Genomic DNA, 20,229 nt, shown 5'->3' with positions numbered 1-20,229 from the left:
GTAATGTTCCCTGTTTGCAGAGTCTAGGGTACAAAATAAGAGAAATCACGATTAAGGAAAAACACCTGTCACCACGAGGGCTCATCATTAGTTCAACTATTGTGTCCACTCCTTTCCTTGACATTTAAGGAGCCATGGGAATGTGTCTCCTCCATGCTTATACAGATGAGTCAGGCCTACTCTAGACTCTAATTTTGTGGGCAGTTGGGCACTGTAGGAGGCAACAGCTCATGCAGTTTAATACTTCTTTTTACTTGTGCAAGTCAAATCTATGTGACAGATGCTGTGAAACTCCACTTCCTTGCTGAGTCTTTTACTTCTTAACCTTGCTCTGTGAAAGATTTTCTTTCCTCTCCGAATGGTCAACTTACAATATCTAGCCCTATAAAGGAACCACTAGGGGGGCCGGGTGGTAGTGCATTGGGTTAAATATACATAGTGTGAAGCACAAGAACAGGAGTAAGGATCCTGGTTCGAGCCCCCAGCTCCCCACCTGCAGGGGGCTCATTTCACAAGTGCCGAAGTAGGTCTGCACGAGTCTTTCTCTTCCACTTTTTTTTTCTTTTAAGCTCCTTTTTAAAAATATTTATTTTCCCTTTTGTTGCCTTTGTTTTATTGTTGTTATAGTTATTATTGTTGTTGTTGTCACTGTTGGATAGGACAGAGAGAAATAGAGAGAGGAGGGGAAGACAGAGAGGGGGAGAGAAAGATAGACGCCTGCAGACCTGCTTCACCGCCTATGAAGCGACTCTCCTACAGGTGGGGAGCCATCTCCCACTCTCTATCTTCCCCATCCCCTTTCAATTTCTTTCTCTCCTATCCAATAACAATAGTAGCAATGGAATAAAAGACCTCCAGGAGCAGTGGATTTGTAATGCAGGCACTGAGCCCCAACCATATCCCTGGAGGCAAAAAAAGGGGGGGACTACTAGATAGAGTGTGTTTTGTCTTGTAGGAAGAATGCTAGGAATCAAACCCAGAGCAACATACTTGGGAAATACAGTGATTCTATGCTGAACTATATTCCCTGCCTGATAAAGTAGATTTTCATTGGCCTGATATTTCAAAAAAAATGTATGATTTGTTTTGTTCAGTTCTGTTTTTGTCATTGTTGGGGCTTCACTGCTCTGGGATGACTTTTTAAGATGAGAGACAGAGAGGAAGAGAGAGAGAGAGGGAGGGAGAGGGAGAGGGAAAGGGAGAGGGAGAGAGAGAAACAGCACAGAAGCTTTCTCCAGGGTAGTGGGGAACCAGGCAAGAATTGTGGTTTTCGCAACTTCCTGGAGTATAATTTGCCCTAAAATGGAAACCAAGAGATCTATGTTTGGCAAGAAACTACCTCTGCAAGTTTGTCAAGTTACTTTACCTCTCTGGATCATAACTTTGCTCGATTGTAAAAGAGGAGTCTATTGATAACTATCTCCAGTCTTCTTTTTCATGACAAAATTAGTTGTTTATCACTTTCAGAAAATCTGGGGACGCAAAGTCTTAAACCGCCCCTTCCATTACAAGATGACTGATTAGAGACTTGAGATAAGTAGTCCTGCTGGGTTTGAGAAAACTTGTGTTTCCATCACACATCTCATACATTCCAGTGCTCAGACAAGTCATGCCTGAGGACACCTTCTTTGAAGAAGAGAATTTCGGATGCCAACCTGGAAGGGAAGAAGGATTCAGGAATGCTGAAATACATCAGACTGCAGGTATTGGCGCCAGGGTCTGAAATATGCATGGAGTATTATAGAGAGGGGCTCCAGATACGCATCTTGTCAATGTTGGGACATACATTGCCAATTGACTCAGTGTTGGCAAAAGATCCTTTATTTGGTGAGCAAGAATGCCATCAAGTGTGCAAGGAGAATAATCCCTTCCTACTAGACAGCCAGCTTTGACAGAGTCAGTTTTTAGGAGTTTGGCTGAAACCCAGCTTCATCCCACTCTCCCCTCTTCCTTGCAACTAATTCCCCTTTCATGAATGCTGGTAATGTACCCAAGTTTTAGATGGTTTGGAGTCACATTACAAATGCATCACTCTGGCTCTGGATTGTGACAGATTACTTAATTTCTCTTAGTGCTTTTGTCACCTAATCTTTAAAATGGGGATATAGCACAATATCCACCTTAAAGGATTATAGCATGTATTATACAAGATAATATATATGTAAGTGGTTATCCAGTGATCAACAGATTATTATATAGTTAATACAACCGGAACTCTAAATCATAATTCATTTCCCCAAAAAGAAAAAAAATACTTTTCATGTTTTACTGGACTGTCTTAAAGCAGTATTTAAAGGTCATACTTTATTTTTTAAACATTTTATTTACTTAATTTTAATGAGAGAGATACAGAGAGAGACACCAGAGCACTGATCAGCTCTGGCTTATGGTGGTACTGGAGATTGAGCCTGGTGCATGGGTGTCTTTTGCATAACCATTATGCTATCTCCCCAGCCCCTAAATCACTGTAAATAATAGCTTAAATAATATGTTGTGAATTAATATTTAAAAATTTATACAAAGTTGATTCAAAGGTAAAATGTTAACCCAGCTTACTTACTATGACTTAAGATATTGGGCTGTCGGGAGTCGGGCTGTAGCGCAGCAGGTTAAGCGCAGGTGGCACAAAGCACAAGGACCGGCATAAGGATCCCGGTTCGAACCCCGGCTCCCCACCTGCAGGGGAGTCGCTTCACAGGCGGTGAAGCAGGTCTGCAGGTGTCTATCTTTCTCTCCCCCTCTCTGTCTTCCCCTCCTCTCTCCATTTCTCTCTGTCCTATCCAACAACGACGACAACAACAATAATAACTACAACAACAAAACAACAAGGGCAACAAAAGGGAATAAATAAATAAAATAAAATATTAAAAAAAGATATTGGGCTGTCAGAAAAGTCATGAAGTGTTTTTGGCATAGAAAAATACATCATGACTTTTCTGACAACGCAGTAATTTTCTGAATAGAATTCTATGAGCAAGAGAGTACTCATAGGCTTCAGGGGAAAAGAACTCTTAATAGGAGAAAATACAGTGTTTCAAAAGCCTGTTAAGATTTTCAGTACAAAGATACATTAGCTGGAGTCTTGCTATGTTCTTAGAGTTATGGTTGTTCTGAGGATCAAAAAACATTGCACACCAATGTTTATGGTGAGAACACCATAGAGTTGCACGATGATTATTTTCCAATTGTACATCAATAATAAGATATAAATTTGATTATTTTTCTATCCCAATAAATATGCCACAGTTTTAGAAGGCAATTTAAAACTGTTTGAGGAAATCAGAGAGAAGTGGCACTTAAGTTTCAAGAATAGCACAGCAATGTCTTCAAAGATTTTAGGGAATAATTTCCATTTTCCCAGGTAATGAGCCTATCGCCTGCTCCTTTATCTCTACTCATCAAGGCAGCACCAATTCTGACAGAGGAGATGTATGGTGACATCCAGCCAGCTGCCTGGGAGCTTCTTCTCAGTATGGATGAACACATGGCAGGAGCAGCAGGTAAAGAAATCACTGGGGGGATGGTCCTTGCTGCATTGCTCCCAGCATTTAGACATGAGGAAGGAAGGTTGCACTCTGTCCATTTTCATTCTTATTTCAGATTAACAGCCATTGCTCAAACTCTGACAGAGTTATGTATTATCCTATGTGCTCTTTTTTGATTTCACTGTTTAATGTTTATCAGAGCAGGATGCTTCTCTGGGAGTGTTGTCACATTACACAGAGAAGTTTCCCCAGGAACATATATTTTCATTGTATGGCACAGAGATAAAATTAATTTTGTGTGTTAGGATTGCCCAGATTTACTGTGAACCATCACCAGTAGCTTTGTTCATTTTACATGTGCACTGTATTAAATGATAACATCAAAACACACTTGTGACAATATCAGTGACATGTGTAAAATCATATGGCTAGTAAATATTAGATGCAAAATATAGATGACTTATTTTTCTCACTTTTTATATTTATTCTTTTATGTTTATAGCTATATTAAATGTAAACTGTGAGTGCTAAAAATTCAAATAATGGAGGGAGTCGGGCAGTAGCGCAGCAGGTTAAGCGCACATGGTGCGAAGCACAAGGACCAGCATAAAGATCTCGTTCGAGCCCCTGGCTCCTCACCTGCAGGGAGTCCCTTCACAGGCAGTGAAGCAGGTCTGCAGGTGTCTGTCTTTCTCTCCCCTTCTCTCTCCATTTCTCTCTATCCTATCCAACAACGACAACAACAAGAATAACTACAACAATAAAACAAGGGCAACAAAAGGGAATAAATAAATATTTAATAAATAAATAAATAACACAAACACTAAAATAATAACACATGCATAAAAAGAGATGTACTTAAGAATCATGTAACGGAGAAGTATCAGAGCATTAACTCCAATTGTTCAAACACAATCACGGGCTGGGGAGATGACATTAATGGGTATACAAAAGGTTTCCATACCTAAGGCAGCAAAGGTCCCAGGTTCAATCTCAAGCACCACCTTAATCCAGAGCTGAGCAGTGCTCTGTATAACACACTCACACTCACACGCACACGCACCCTTGACTGAAAATGTTTTGAGATACTGCTTGGAAAGTACAGGAGAGATTTTAAATTATATTTTTGTGATCACCACTGATTTTTCTATCTATGCTACACAATATATTTATCTTATCATTCATGAGTTTTATAACTTATCATAGTGCCTACCATTCTACTATTGATAGTTGGCTTTTACTGTAATAAAAATTTAAAAAGTGGTGTTATGTTCTATAAAATGTGTTTTGACTCTCAGTCTCCTATATATCTCACATGTGCAAAAAATATATACTATGGATTTTACTTTTATTTATTGATGTGACTGAGATAATTGATTGAAGTGACAGTCAATTTTTATTTTTTTATTTTTATTTATTTATAAAAAGGAAACACTGATAAAAACCGTAGGCTGACAGATCATCCAGGCAGAAAATCAATAAAGACATAAGGGAGCTAAATGAAGAGATAGATAAACTAGAACTATTGGACATTTTCAGAGTCATTCATCCCAAGAAACTGGAATACACATTTTACTGAAATCCACATGGGTCATTCTCAAGGATAGACCATATGTTAGGCCACAAAGACAGCATCAGCAAATTCAAGAGCACTGAAATCATCCCAAACACCTTCTCAGACCACAGTGGAATTAAACTAACACTTAACAATCAATAAAAGATTAGTAACAGTCCCAAAATGTGGAAGCTCAACAGTACACTTCTTAACAACTTCTGGGACAAAGAGGAAATCAAGGAAGAAATCAAAATGTTTCAAAAGTTCAATGAAAATGAAGACACAAGCTATCAAAATATTTGGGACACAGTTAAGGCAGTCCTAAGAGGGAAGTTCATAGCTATATAAGCACACATTAGGAAACAAGAAAAGGCACAAATAAACAGCCTGATTGCACATCTTAAAGACCTAGAAGAAGAAGAACAAAGGAACCCTAAAGCAACCAGAAGGACAGAAATCACTAAAGTTAGGGCAGAAATAAATAACATTGAGAATAAGAAAACCATACAAAAGATCAACAAAAGTAAATGTTGGTTCTTTGAAAGAGTGAACAAAATCGACAAACCTTTAGCCAGACTCACAAAACAAAAAAGGGAGAAGACCCAAATAAATCGGATACTAAATGAAAGAGGAGATATCACAACAGACACTGCAGAAATTCAACATATCATGCGAGGCTTCTATGAACAACTATATGCCACCAAGCATAAAGAACCTGGAAGAAATGGATGATTTCCTAGATACCTACCAACTTCCAAAACTAAGTAAAGAGGAAGTGGATAACATGAATAGGCCCATCACAGCTAATGAAATTGAAACAGTTATCAAAAATCTCCCCAAAAATAAAAGTCCTGGACCAGATGGTTTTACAGATAAATTCTATAAAACCTTCAAAGAAGAACTAATACCTCTACTTTTAAAAGTCTTCCAGAAGACTGAAGACACTGGAATACTCCCTTCCAGCTTCTATGAAGCCAACATCACTCTGATACCAAAAGCAGACAGGGACACAACCAAAAAAGAAAACTACAGACCAATATCTCTGATGAACATATAAGTGAAAATATTGAACAAAATTCTAGCCAACCGGATACAGCAGTATATTAAAAAGATTGTTCATCATGACCAAGTGGGGTTTATCCCAGGCATGCAAGGTTGGTTTAATATATGTAAATCAATCAATGTGATCCACCACATCAACAAAAGCAAGATCAAAAACCACATGGTCATATCAATAGATGCAGAGAAAGCCTTTGACAAAATCCAACATCCTTTTATGATCAAAACACTACAAAAAATGGAAACAGATGGAAAATTCCTGAAGATAGTGGAGTCTATATATAGCAAACCTACAGCCAACATTATACTTAATGGTGAAAAACTGGAAGCATTTCCACTCAGATCAGGTACTAGACAGGGCTGCCCATTATCACCATTACTATTCACATAGTGTTGGAAGTTCTTGCCATAGCAATCAGGCAGGAGCAAGGAATTAAAAGGATACAGATTGGAAGAGAAGAAGTCAAACTCTCCCTATTTGCAGATGACATGATAGTATACACAGAAAAACCTAAGGAATCCAGCAGGAAGCTTTTGGAAATCATCAGGCAATACAGTAAGGTATCAGGCTATAAAATTAACATTCAAAAGTCAGTGGCATTCCTCTGTGCAAACACTAAGTTAGAAGAAATTGAAATCCAGAAATCAATTCCTTTTACTATAGAAACAAAAACAATAAAATATCTAGGAGTAAATCTAACCAAAGAAGTGATAGACTTGTATACTGAAAATTATGAGTCACTACTCAAAATTGAAAAAGACACAAAGAAGTGGAAAGGTATTCCATGTTCGTAAGTTGGAAGAATTAACTTCATCAAAATGAATATACTTCTTCTTCTTCTAGCATTTGCCCTTCTTCCGTAGCCAGTCCAGAGCCATCTACAAATTTAATGCTATCCCCATCAAGATCCCAACCACATTTTTAGGAGAATAGAAGAAATGCTACAAATGTTTATCTGGAACCAGAAAAGACCTAGAATTGCCAAAACAATCTTGAGAAAAAAGAACAGAACCGGAGGCATCACACTCCCAGATCTCAAACTGTATTATAGGGCCATTGTCATCAAAACTGCTTGTTACTGGAACATGAATAGACACACTGACCAGTGGAATAGAATTGAGAGCCCAGAAGTGAGCCCTCACACCTATGGACATCTAATCTTTGACAAAGGTGCCCAAACTATTAAATGGGGAAACCACAGTCTCTTCAACAAATGGTGTTGGAAACAATGGATTGAAACATGCAGAAGAATGAAACTGAATCACTGTATTTCACAAAATACAAAAGTAAATTCCAAGTGGATCAAGGACTTGGGTGTTAGACCACAAACTATCAGATACTTAGAGGAAAATATTGGCAGAACTCTTTTCCGCATAAATTTTAAAGACATCTTCAATGAAACGAATCCAATTACAAAGAAGACTAAGGCAAGTATAAACCTATGGGACTACATTAAATTAAAAAGCAAAAGAAACCACTACCCAAAACAAAAGACCCCTCACAGAATGGGAGAAGATCTTTACATGCCATATATCAGATAAGAGTTTAATAACCAACATATATAAAGAGCTTGCCAAACTCAACAACAAGACAACGAATAGCCCCATCCAAAAATGGGGGGAGGACTTGAACAGAATATTCACCACAGAAGAGATCCAAAAGGCTGAGAAACACATGAAAAAATGCTCCAAGTCTCAGATTGTCAGAGAAATGCAAAATAAAGACAACAGTGAGACACCACTTCACTCCTGTGAGAATGTCATACATCAGAAAAGGTAACAGCAACAAATGCTGGAGAGGGTGTGGGGTCAAAGGAACCCTCTTACACTGCTTGTGGGAACTTAAATTGGTCCAACCTCTGTGGAGAACAGTCTGGAGAACTCTCAGAAGGCTAGAAATGGACCTACCCTATGACCCTGCAATTCCTCTCCTGGGGATATATCCTAAGGAACCCAACACATCCATCCAAAAAGATCTGTGTACACATATGTTCTTGGCAGCACAATTTGTAATAGCCAAAACCTGGAATCAACCCAGGTGTCCAACAACAGATGAGTGGCTGAGCAAGTTGTGGTATATATACACAATGGAATACTACTCAGCTGTAAAAAATGGTGACTTCACCGTTTTCAGCCGATCTTGGATGGACCTTGAAAAATTCATGTTGGGAGTCAGGCTGTAGCGCAGCGGGTTAAGCATAGGTGGCGCAAAGCACAAGGACCGGCATAAGGATCCCGGTTCGAACCCCGGCTCCCTACCTGCAGGGGAGTCGCTTTACAGGCGGTGAAGCAGGTCTGCAGGTGTCTATCTTTCTCTCCTCCTCTCTGTCTTACTCTCCTCTCTCCATTTCTCTCTGTCCTATCCAACAATGACAACAACAATAATAATTACAACAATAAAACAACAAGGGCAACAAAAGGGAATAAATAAATAAAATAAATATTAAAAAAAAGGGAAAAAAAAGAAAAATTTTTTAAAAAATGAAAAATTCATGTTAAGTGAAATAAGTCAGAAACAGAAGGATGAAGATGGGGTGATCTCACTCTCAGGCAGAAGGAGTTGAAAAACAAGATCAGAAAAGAAAACACAAGTAGAACCTGAAATGGAATTGGCATATCACACCAAAGTAAAAGACTCTGGGGTGGGTGGGTGGGGAGAATACAGGTCCATGAAGGATGATAGAGGACCTAGTGGGGGTTGTATTGTTATATGGGAAACTGGGGAATGTTATGCATGTACAAACTATTGTATTTACTGTTGAATGTAAAACATTTATTCCCCAATAAAGAAATAAAAAAGAAAGAAAGACAGAGAAAAAAGGGCAACAAAAGGGAAAAATAAAAAACAAAAACAAAAAGAATAGGAAAGCTATCAGTGGAGGGGATGGTATATGAAGGTCTAGTGGTGGAAATTGTATGAAGCTGTACCTCTCTTATCCTATGGTTTTGTCAATGTTTCCTTTTTATAAATAAAAAATTAAAAAGAGTGAGGATGAAAAATAAAACATAGGCTAAGAGGGGTACAACTCCACACAATTCTCACCACCAGAACTCTGTATCCCATCCCCTCCCCTGTTAGCTTTCCTATTCTTTAACATTCTTAGAGTATGGACCCAACGTCATTGTGTGATGCAGGAGGTGGAAGGTCTGGCTTCTGTGATTGCTTCCTGCTGAATATGGGCATTGACAGGTCCATCCATATTCCCAGCCTGCCTCTCTTTTCCCTAGTGGGGAAGGGCTCTGGGGAAGTGGGGCTTCAGTACACATTGGTGGGGTTTTCTGTCCAGGGAAGTCTGGTTGGCATCATGCTAGCATCTGGAACCTGGTAGCTGAAAAGAGAGTTAACATATAAAGCCAAAGAAATTATTGATTAATCATGAACCTAAAGGTGGGAATAGTGCAGATGAAGAGTTGGGGGGGGTCTCTATTTTGTAGATAGCTAGTAGGCATATTTAAGTTATTGAGTCAATTTTTAATGAAAACTTACATACTGTACTGGAGATTCAAGTCATTTCCTAAAAAAAAAAAAAAGTATTCAGTATATAATTTAATTTGCTTTCTCTGACATCTGTTTTTCATTGTGAGCCAAAGGAAACTTGGACTAGAATGTTACTTTACTAAAATGTCTTGCTGTTATTGTCCTTGTACCAAATATTGGAAGGTTGTGGGTGGCACAAAGGATGATTTTACAATGGCTAAGATCAGTTTTGTTTTGACGGTGTTGACACTCTGACTCTATTAACTCAGGAGTCATTTACAGGAGACCAGTACTGTCTCCCCAGGAATCAAGCAAAGATTTTTAAATGTGTATCTGATGAGTTGTTGGCTCTCTCCTAGCTGCCATGTTCCTGCTGTGTGCAGTGAAGGTCCCTGAGGCTGTATCTGACATGCTCATGTCTGAGTTCCACCACCAAGAGACAGTGCAGAGACTGAATGCTGTCCTCAAGTTCCACACACTCTGGAGGTTTCGTTATCAGGTCTGGCCTCGAATGGAGGAGGGAGCACAGCAGATATTTAAGGTGAGGAATATACCCCTAACCCAACTCAAGAATTGCTTAAAAATTTAACTTCAATTCTCTCTGTAGGACCCAAAAGATTCTTTATTTTTTTCTCTGACTATATAAGTAACCCTAATTCAGGTGTAAATAAATTTTAACTGTTAAAATAAGTTAAACATAGAAGAATTAGGTGGAATTATGTCAGAACTCTATAAATCTTTTATTATTTTTATTTTTTTAATTTTTTATTATATTTATTTATTGGATAGAGACAGTCAGAAATCAAGAGGGAAGGGGGTGATATAGAGGGAGAGAGACAGAGACACCTGCAGCCCTGCTTCATCACTCATAAAGCTTTCCCCCTGCAGATGGGAACCAAGGGCTCAAACCTGGGTCCTTGGGCATTGTAATACATGCACTTAACCAGGTGCGCCACCACCTGGCCCCACAGAACTCTATAAATCTTAAGACCTCACCAGCATTCTCAGAGTTAAGTGCATAAAAGTGTGTGCTATAAATTTCAGGCATTGTGCTATACATATATACACTGATTGATGGGAAGCTTATGAAACTCGGGTGGTTGACGCAAATAGAGCATTTAGTTATGGTCCTTGATTTTATTAATGAATAAACTAAGGCCCACAGAAATTCATCCTGTGTTCTATAATGTGCAATACTCTGAATTTACATCATAAGTATATTTTATCTTACTTTCCATCTTTCTGTCTCATCCTTCTGATGTCAATTGACAGATCCCTCCACCCAGTATAAACTTCACCCTGCCCTCACCAGTGCTGGGAATGCCGTCTGTCCCAATGTTTGACCCTCCGTGGGTTCCCCAGTGCAGCGGCAGTGTCCAGGACCCCATTAATGAAGACCAATCTGTGAGTAATAGGCACTTTCTCTACCATATCTCCATATGCCATGTGGAAGAGAGGAGAACAATGGATGCATGAGACAATCTGTTCCTTCTCCTCAGAATGTAGTAGCAGTACAGTGAATGGACTATAAAAGGCCTTTGTTGTTAGTTATAGAAGGAAATAACATCTGGGAGTGTAAATCTTGTAGACCTCCAAGTCAACATAGTTTTGCTTTATAATTATAGCAGCATTCACCTTATATAACTTTAAAATGTATTAGGCATTGATTCCTTGGAAAATCAATGTGTTTTTTTTTTTTGCCTTTGTTTGTGATAAAACAAGCATTTTTGTTTAGCCTATAGTACATAAGCTACCTGAAAAAAAATAATGATACTGATCTCAAGTAAATAAGATTTCTTCATTTCTCTTTCTTCAGTTTTGGTATGTTATTACCTCCTTGTCTAACCCTTTGTTTATCATGAACATCATCATCACAAACATTACTCTGAGATTTAAGGTCTTATGCTACTCTGTCCCTGCTATATGCAATATAATTTCATAAACAGATGAGTTTAGATAACTATGTATACACAAGAAAAAAGAATGTGCATTTTTTAAAAAACTTTAAATATGCCTCTTTTTAGCTTGAATAGGTAACATAGAAAAAGTAAAAGGTAAAGCAAAATAAAAAAGATATATTTCTTTGCACAGACATAATTATGTCCTTGTATAAATTGCCATGAATGTATGTCAAGTAATGTAAAAATATTAAAAACCTTAATTAGTACTATTTTTATTGCCAGTTTGAATGTCAATAAAATGGGTTTTTTAAATGGATTTAATAATGGTTAACAAGCTAATAGTGGTTAACAAGATTGTAAGATAACAGGGGTATAATTCTATACAGTTCCCATCACCAGAGTTTCCTGTCCCATCCCCTCCACTGGAAGTTTCCCTGTTCTTTATCTCTCTGGGAGTATGGACCAAAATTCTTTTTGGCGTGCAGAAGGTACACGGTATGGCTGCTGTAATTGCTTCTTTACTGGACATGGACATTAGCAGGTCCATCAATATCTCCAGCCTAAAAGAAGGCTTTTTATTCATACATCTTTAAAAGATTAGTTGAGGGGACCAGCAGTGGTGCATCCAGTAGACCATATATACACAAGGACCTGGATTCAAGCCCCTGGTCCTAACTGTAGGGGTAAGCTGCAAGAATGGTAAAGCAGTGCTTCTCTCCTCTCTATCTCCCCACTTCCCTTCTTAATTTCTCTTTATCTATATCAAAAGAAAAAATTAGAATAGGGAGTCGGGTGGTAGCGCAGCGGGTTAAGCACACATGGTTCGAGCCCCCGGCTCCCCACCTGCAGGAGGTCGCTTCACAAGTGGCGAAGTAGATCTGCAGGTGTCTGTCTTTCTCTCCTCCTCTCTGTCTTCCCCTCCTCTCTCCATTTCTCTCTGTCCTATCCAATGGCAACAACACTATGACAACAATAACAATAACAAGGGCAACAAAATGGGAAAAATAGCTTCCAGGAGCAGTGGATTCATAGTGTAGGCACCGAGCCCCAGCAATAACCCTGGAGGCAAGTAAATAAATTAATTGATTAAATAAAAAAATAAAAAAAATTAGAATAAAATGTTACTTAAATATAAGAAATTTGAGCATTTTTGCACATCATTCCTTTTCTATAAATGTTTGGATCAAGGGGCTGCCTATTTGAATTCTTTACCAATCCCCAGGAAATCTTACTTCCATTTCTCTGCATATCATGATGCCTTATGATTTCATGCCAAAGAGAAAGGCATACCTAATTTTCCCCTTTTTTGCAGTTGTCAGAATATAAACTACTGGCATACTCATCTTTGATTTTTTTTTTCCTGTATAGATGATGAATCGCTCTCTCGCTCAAGTTCATAGTGAACTTGAATCCAATCTATAACTAATTCTCTTTCTTTCTACAATTCTTTCTTTCTTTTTAATTTTTATTTATAAAAAGGAAACACTGACAAAAACTGTAGGATAAGAGGGGTACAACTCCCCACAATTCCCACCACCAGAACTCTGTATCCTATCCCCTCCCCTGATGGCATTCCTATTCTTTATCCCTCTGGGAGTATGAACCCAAGGTCATTATGGGGTGCAGAAGGTGGAAGGTCTGGCTTCTGTAATTGCTTCCCCACTGAAGATGGGTGTTGACAGGTTGATCCATACTCCCAGTCTGCCTCTCTCTTTCCCTAGTGGGGTGGGGCTCTGGGAAAGTGCAGCTCCAGGACACATTGGTGGGGTCGTCTATCCAGGGAAGTCTGGTTGGCATCATGTTAGCATCTGGTCTTAACCATTGGTAGTAAAACAACTTAAGCCTTTGAGAAGGGATTGCCATGTGACTCTTCAGAAATTTTTATTGCCACAGTTCCTTTTTTCTTTTGTCTTTGTTAATATCCTGTATAATAGTAACTTCTATGACTGTAGTTCTTTAGGAGAGCAACTGACACTTCTTGTCTGTCCTCAAAACATTATGATCTAAAATCCTGGCCAACCTAAAGAAGTAAAATTTCTCTTGTATATGAACATTGCTTCAGGTTGGCAGTGAAGACCTTCAGTTACTACTTCCTTCTCTGAGACCACTGACCTCAACACTTTGGGAACTTATCTCAGCCTAAGCATCATTACTTTTTTAGATAAAACAAAGGGAAATTGAGAGAGGTGGGCAACATAGAGAGGGAGAGAAAAAAGATAGACACCTGCAGACCTGCATCACTGCTCCTGAAGCTGAAGCTTCCCTCCCTGCCAGTGGGGAGTCAGGGCTTTAACCCAGGTCTTTGTGCATGTTTAATGTGTGTGCTCAACCTGGTACACCACTGCCCGAACCTCTTGAGCATTTATATTAATACATGAGTGAATAATCAGTTTACAGATTGAACTTTCTCTCCCAAATTGGTGTTGATCCACTATGCATTTTCTGATGGTAGAATCTTTTTTTTTTTTTGCCTTATTTTTTTTTAATTACCACCAAGTTATTGCTGGGGCTCACTGCCAGCACTACCAATCCACTGCTCCCAGCAGTCTTTTTTTTTATTTATTTATTTGATAGGACAGAGAGAAATTGAAAGAGGAGGTGGAGATAGGGAGAGAGAAAGATAGACACTAGCAGATCTGTTTCAATGCTTGTGAAGCACCCACTCCTGCAGTTGGAGAGCCAGGGCTTGAACCCTGGTCCTTGATGCCCATATATATATATATATATATATATATATATTGAGAGGGCAGGGGTTATTAGAAAGGGAGAGGCAAGAAGAGACACCAGTATCACTGCTTCACCACTCATGAAGCTTCCCCCCTACAGGTAGGGAAGGGGTCTTGAGTTTAGGTCCTTGTGCATAAACTTAGAAACATTCTTGAAGAAATATCTTTATTGTGTATAAGAATAGTTTGGATGTAAGCGTGATCTGGCTGCGACATCTGTCACCCCATTGATCACCAGCGTTGATTCAAGTGATCTAGCTGGCTAGGCGGGTATCCCCTTCCTCCCTCACCACTCCATGTGCGTCCCTCCCAAAGTTGTGCAGATGGTCAAAGAGAACGGCCTTCCCCGAATAGCGACGGACCAGTCTTCGGTGGAGGGTATACGAGTAGCTGTGCTCCCCTGCTAGAACCTCCAAACAAGCTCTCAAGAGTAATTTACTTGTATACAAGCTGGGAGCTTGGTAGAAAAGCAAGCAAATATGTCTTCATGAAATTAGGCGCTGGGTAACTTAGCACGTCTGCAGGGCAAACTACCTGTATGTTTAATTTATTTGAACACTCTTCATGCCTGTCATTTCACAGAAGTTGTTAGTAAGTAAACCTGTCTCTGTGTCTCTATGTCTCTACAGAAGTCATTTTCTGCCCGAGCTGTGTCCCGCTCTCATCAAAGAGCAGAACACATCTTAAAGAATTTGCAGCAGGAGGAAGAAAAGAAACGCTTAGGCAGAGAAGCCAGCCTCATCACCGCCATCCCCATCACTCAGGAAGCTTGCTACGAGCCCACCTGCACACCTAACTCAGAGCCAGAAGAAGAAGGTGCCCTTTACACATGGGAATATATATATATATTTATATATATATATATTAGAAGGCAGCTATGTTCACCACTATGCCACCAATGCTCCCTACACATGGAATTTTGGGGGGTGGTTAAGTCATAGGGAGGGGAAAGGACTTGCTTTGAAATTAACATTGTTTGTTTTCTGTGACTGAGGTCATATATTCCCATTATCATTTGCTTAAATACTGACCCTGTCCAAAGACAGAGGAACGGTGCTTTCTAAATGTTCAGAACTGGCTTCTTTGCAGATGAGGGTGTTAGCCATATTGAACCCACCTGACAGTGGATCAAGAAGTGATTGGGATTCGTGGATCAGCTGAATCCAAAGTGCTTATTGTAGTAAATGCAATTAGTGTCTCATTATCTAAAAATGTGATTTGTTAATTAACTACTTTCCATCTTCATAAGTATGGACAATCTGTAGGTTGGGATTAGATGATTTATGAACTATTCTGAATTTAGTTAGTGTCCTGCTTTAGTAGAATTTTGGGGGTGAATGTTCTATCTTTCTATGTAGTAATTTTTTTTCTTTCCTAAGTATACTCTAAATTATTTAAGCCTTTGTCTCTGAGAGTAGCCCTGTGCTTATAAGGTAAATACAACAAAACAGTAGATGTAAGAAGATCACATTTTGAGAGTATAAGCCAAAGTTAACATTCCTCATTCTCTTTGCCAGTAGAAGAAGTCACCAACCTGGCATCTCGTCGCCTGTCAGTCAGTCCGTCCTGTACCTCCAGCACTTCCCACAGGAATTATTCTTTCCGCCGAGGGTCAGTCTGGTCTGTACGTTCTGCTGTCAGTGCTGAGGGTAGGTTTTCTCGTGAATGATTGTGTCTCATTTAGGCATATTTTCTAATACGTGTGTGTGTGTGTGTATGTGTGTATTAGATAGTGGTAACATAACATTTTTTAAATTTCTTTATTGGAGGATTAATGGTTAACAGTCAACAGTAAAATACAATAGTTTGTACGTGTGTAACATTTCTCAGTTTTCCACATAACAATACAACCCCTACTAGGTCCTCCTCTGCCATCATGTTCCAGGACTTGAACCCTCGCCCTCACCCCAGAGTCTTTTACTTTGGTGCAGTACACCAAGGGAACATAACATTTGTTACTGTTCATTTTATCCAGACACTGATCTTTGTTGGCTTTGTTTTAGTTCATTACATGTAGTCATATTGTGAGGATTTGGAAAATATTATTGTATACAACAAATAGCTTTCAATGGCAATCTTTAAAAATGGCCAAGACCAAATTATTATCTTTAGGGTAGGATATACACTCAGTATTTGTTTAAATCTACTTAGTAGATGACATTGCGTGACTAAGAGTCAGTAGGATCCTTTAGGATTCTAGAATAATGAAACACTGTAAGAAAACCAAAGTTTATACCACTTCTGTGGCAAAGTCTGAGTCCAGGGGAAAATATTGTTTTTTAAACATAATTTCTTTTAAAAATAATTTTAAATTATATATTTTTTATTTGATAAGACACAGAGAACTTTAGAGGAAAGAGAGACATAGGGAGGGAGAAAGACACCTGCAGATGTGCTTCATCGCTTGTTAAGCTTTCTCCCTGCAAGTGCGGACTGGGGGCTTGAGCCCAGGTCCTTGTGCACTGTAATGTGTTCACTGAAAGAGATGTGCCACCACCCAGCCCTGAGAAATATTTTTTTTTTAGTCCCAGGAATTCAACAAGTAAATATCTCTAATGAAAGACAACTGCACAGAATCACTGCTTCAAATTGTAGATTTCACCACCAGTTTATGTAGTCATCAATAAGTGGCAGGGAAACTAGCTTTTGACTGCACAGTCCCAAGGAGTTTAAAAAAATTACCAAGGCTCACTGATAGGTAATTCGCACACCATAAACCAACCCTTTTCATGCAGACAGTGCCATGATTATTGTTAAATTAACATTGTATTCATGGAGTGGGCAGTCACCATTACTAAGGAAGTATTTATGGGGCTTGGGGGTGGCACACCTGGTTAGACGATAAATCACTATGCGCAAGACCCGTGCAAGGCCCTGGGTTCGAGCCCCTGCTCCCCACCTGCAGCTGGAACACTTCACAAGAAAGTATTTGTATCATCTCTAAAGAGATCCTACGCCCATTTGCAGCAGTATTTTGTCTCCCATACCCCCCGACTCCTGGCAAGGACTCACATATTTTCTACTTCCTTGAGCTTGTCTGTTCTGTTCATTTCATGTGAATTGACTCCTAGCTCGTGTTTTTTGTGTGACTGGATTCTTTTGTTCAGCACAGTATACTTAAGGTTCATCCATTTGCTGCATATATCAGTTGTTCATTCCTTTCTAACTACCAGGTACTGTTCCATGACATGGATCTGATGCATTTTGTTTATCGTTTCTATGGTTAGCAGACATTTGTGCTTTCTACTTTTTGGCTGTTGGGAATTATATTGCTGTAAAGAGTAAGTTACCTATGAGTTTGGTGGGGGGAAAAGTCAAGTTAATTTCAAAAGTGACTCTGTCAAGCTGGGTAGTGGTATACTTGGTAGAATGTACATGTTACCATGCTCAAGGACCCAAGTTCCTGTTCTGATTCCCACCTGCAGTAGGAAAGCTTTACAAGTGGTGAAGCACTATTGAAGGTGTCTTTCTCCCTTTGTGTTTCCTTTTCCCTCTCAACTTCTCTCTCTATATATATATCCTATCAAATTATAAAAAGAAAGAAAGAAAGAAGAAAATGGCAGCTGGGAGCAGTAGGTCACTGAACTAACACCATGTCCTAGAGATAACTGGTGGAGAAAGCAATAAATAAATGGAAAAAAAAAAAAGATATATGCTTGTCTTGTTTCTGATCTTCTGGAGGAAAGTGTCTTGTCTCCATGGTAAATTTCAATACTGTGTTATTTCTCCCTGTTGTTTTGTCTTTATCTATATACCTATCTATCTATCTTTTTTTAAAAAAAATTATCTTTATTTATTGGGTAGAGATAGCCAGAATGGAGAGGGTTAGGGGAAGATAGAGAGGGAGAGAGACAGAGAGACACCTGCAGCCCTGCTTCACCACTCACAAAGCTTTCCCTCTGCAGGTGGGGTCTGTGGCTTGAATCTGAGTCCTTGTGCACTGTAACATGTGCATTCAAGCAGGTGCGCTAACACACCTGTCTGTCTGGCCCTCTGTCTGTCTGTCTGTCTGGCTGGCTGGCTGGCTGTCTATCTTCAATCTATCTATCCATCTGAAAAGATCCACCCAGAGTGCTTAAATCACACATGCACAAATATCCAGCTACACAAAAATAGATAAAATTTGATAACTTATTGATGCTTGCTTTATTATTAAAAAGTATATTCTTGGCACAAAGCACAAGGACCGGCATAAGGATCCCGGTTCGAACCCCGGCTCCCCACCTGCAGGGGAGTCGCTTCACAGGCGGTGAAGCAGGTCTGCAGGTGTCTATCTTTCTCTCCTCCTCTCTGTCTTCCCCTCCTCTCTCCGTTTCTCTCTGTCCTATCCAACAACAACGACAACAACAATAATAACTACAACAATAAAACAACAAGGGCAACAAAAGGGAATAAATAAATAAAATAAAATATTTTTTTTTAAAAATTTTTAAAATATATATATATATTCTGAGAAATATTCATGTGCATTTGAGAAGAATGTGTGTTTAGCTGTTATTGGTTACAGTGTATTACAGACAGCTACTGATTAAATCTATTGTGTTTACTTATGATATTATTTCAACCTTTCATTTCTGTCCATGACTGAAGTACCCATCAATTATTGTATTGTTTAGTTATCCTCCCAGTTCTACCGGTGTTTGTTTCATATACTTTGGAGTTCTTTTTTTTTTTAAGTTTTATTTATTTTGGATAGAAACAGAGAGAAATTGAAAGAAAGAAAATGTAGTGGAGAGACACAGACAGCACTGCTTCCCTGCTAGTGAAGCTCCCCCTACAGGTTAGGAGAAGGGTCTTGGATCCTAGTTCTAGTACATGATAGGATGTGTGCTCCGCCAAGGGTGATATGGCCCCCTCCCAAAACTGGAATTCTAATGAAAGGTGCATAGTTGTCTATAATTACTAGATTTAATTAATCAATTGAAATACCTCTTGGCCTCTAATTTGTTTTTGTCTATAAAGTTATTCATATGTTTAAGATTGGCTAAGACACTCAAATTCTCCTTTGGTTGCTGTCACTGCACTGAATTTTTTTTTTCTAATTTTAACTTTTAAATTATTTGCAGCTACAAAACTAAAGTATATCTTTTATAGTCAGTATATAATTGTGCTCATTTTAATTAATTCTGCTAACTGTCTTTTGATTAAGAGTTTTAGTATATTTATATTTAATGTAATTATCTATAAGAGAAGTTGCATAGCTTCCAAAACTAAAAAACTTATTTTAGAACTCTGGCAAATATATTAAAAAAGAAAACCTGAGGAATGAGATTTAGATAGGGAACTTTCCTGAGAATTTGTAGGTGTGGGAAGGGCTGTGAATATATTCAGAATATAAACAGAATATATTTTGTTTTTTTGGTTTTTGACCAGTGTCGTGATGTATATCCTAAGTGCGCTCTAAGTCAGGTCAATACCGACAAATCTTGTAAATGAGGAGTTTCCTGGATCTGCACACAGGTCAAATAATGAATCTTTTCCAATGATGAGTATTTGGGGGGAACATCAATCCTTCTTTCTCTCTAATAACTACAAGGGTGCTATTTTTTTTAAGTTTTGGTAAGTTATTTTAAGTTCTAAAATAATCCTTATAGAAGACATAATTTCAGTTTGATCTTTAGGCATGTTATTAGTTGCTATTGTTATTAATACTATACTATTTGTCTAGTAAGTCTAACACTTGTATTTTCTCAGGCACAGTTTGTAATGACTTTTCTCATTTTTCTGTATGGTTCATATTTTCTTGATTATGTGTATGACTCATTTATTTTAAAGAAATAATGTGGAAACAGTGTACTTCCATGGACTTTGCCACTGTTGCTAGTTACTATTGTGTTACTATTTGTTTATTGACTTCTCTGGACTAAATCTGTAACACCTGCGTGTTTTGTCAAGTGTTATCAGTGAAATCTTCCCTTTGTTAAATTAGTGGTGAACTAATGAGTGACTAGAGATGGCTTTAAGTACCTTGAAGTAATAGGTCTCTTCACTTTTGCTAAGGGGCTTGGTAGATGAGCCGGGGAAT

General features: G+C 38.7%; 1 protein-coding gene across 5 annotated transcripts in view; it reads left to right on the top strand.

Annotated features, from left to right (window-relative positions):
* Positions 1-20,229, top strand: part of UNC80 (unc-80 homolog, NALCN channel complex subunit) — a 257,506-nt gene that overhangs the window by 155,335 nt on the left and 81,942 nt on the right. For 4 of the 5 annotated variants that reach the window (XM_060193977.1, XM_060193974.1, XM_060193976.1 and 1 more), the window contains 6 exons: positions 1,596-1,703; positions 3,362-3,500; positions 9,937-10,118; positions 10,850-10,981; positions 14,834-15,020; positions 15,722-15,853. In XM_060193977.1, the coding sequence (XP_060049960.1) occupies positions 1,596-1,703; positions 3,362-3,500; positions 9,937-10,118; positions 10,850-10,981; positions 14,834-15,020; positions 15,722-15,853 (880 nt within the window). The remainder of the gene's footprint in view (positions 1-1,595; positions 1,704-3,361; positions 3,501-9,936; positions 10,119-10,849; positions 10,982-14,833; positions 15,021-15,721; positions 15,854-20,229) is intronic. The other variant, XM_060193975.1, reaches the window with a different exon arrangement.

Source organism: Erinaceus europaeus, chromosome 7 (genome assembly GCF_950295315.1).
Source record: "Erinaceus europaeus chromosome 7, mEriEur2.1, whole genome shotgun sequence".
NCBI lineage: Eukaryota > Metazoa > Chordata > Mammalia > Eulipotyphla > Erinaceidae > Erinaceus > Erinaceus europaeus.
Note: the sequence above shows the minus strand (reverse complement) of the source record. Positions and strands in the feature narration are given on the sequence as shown.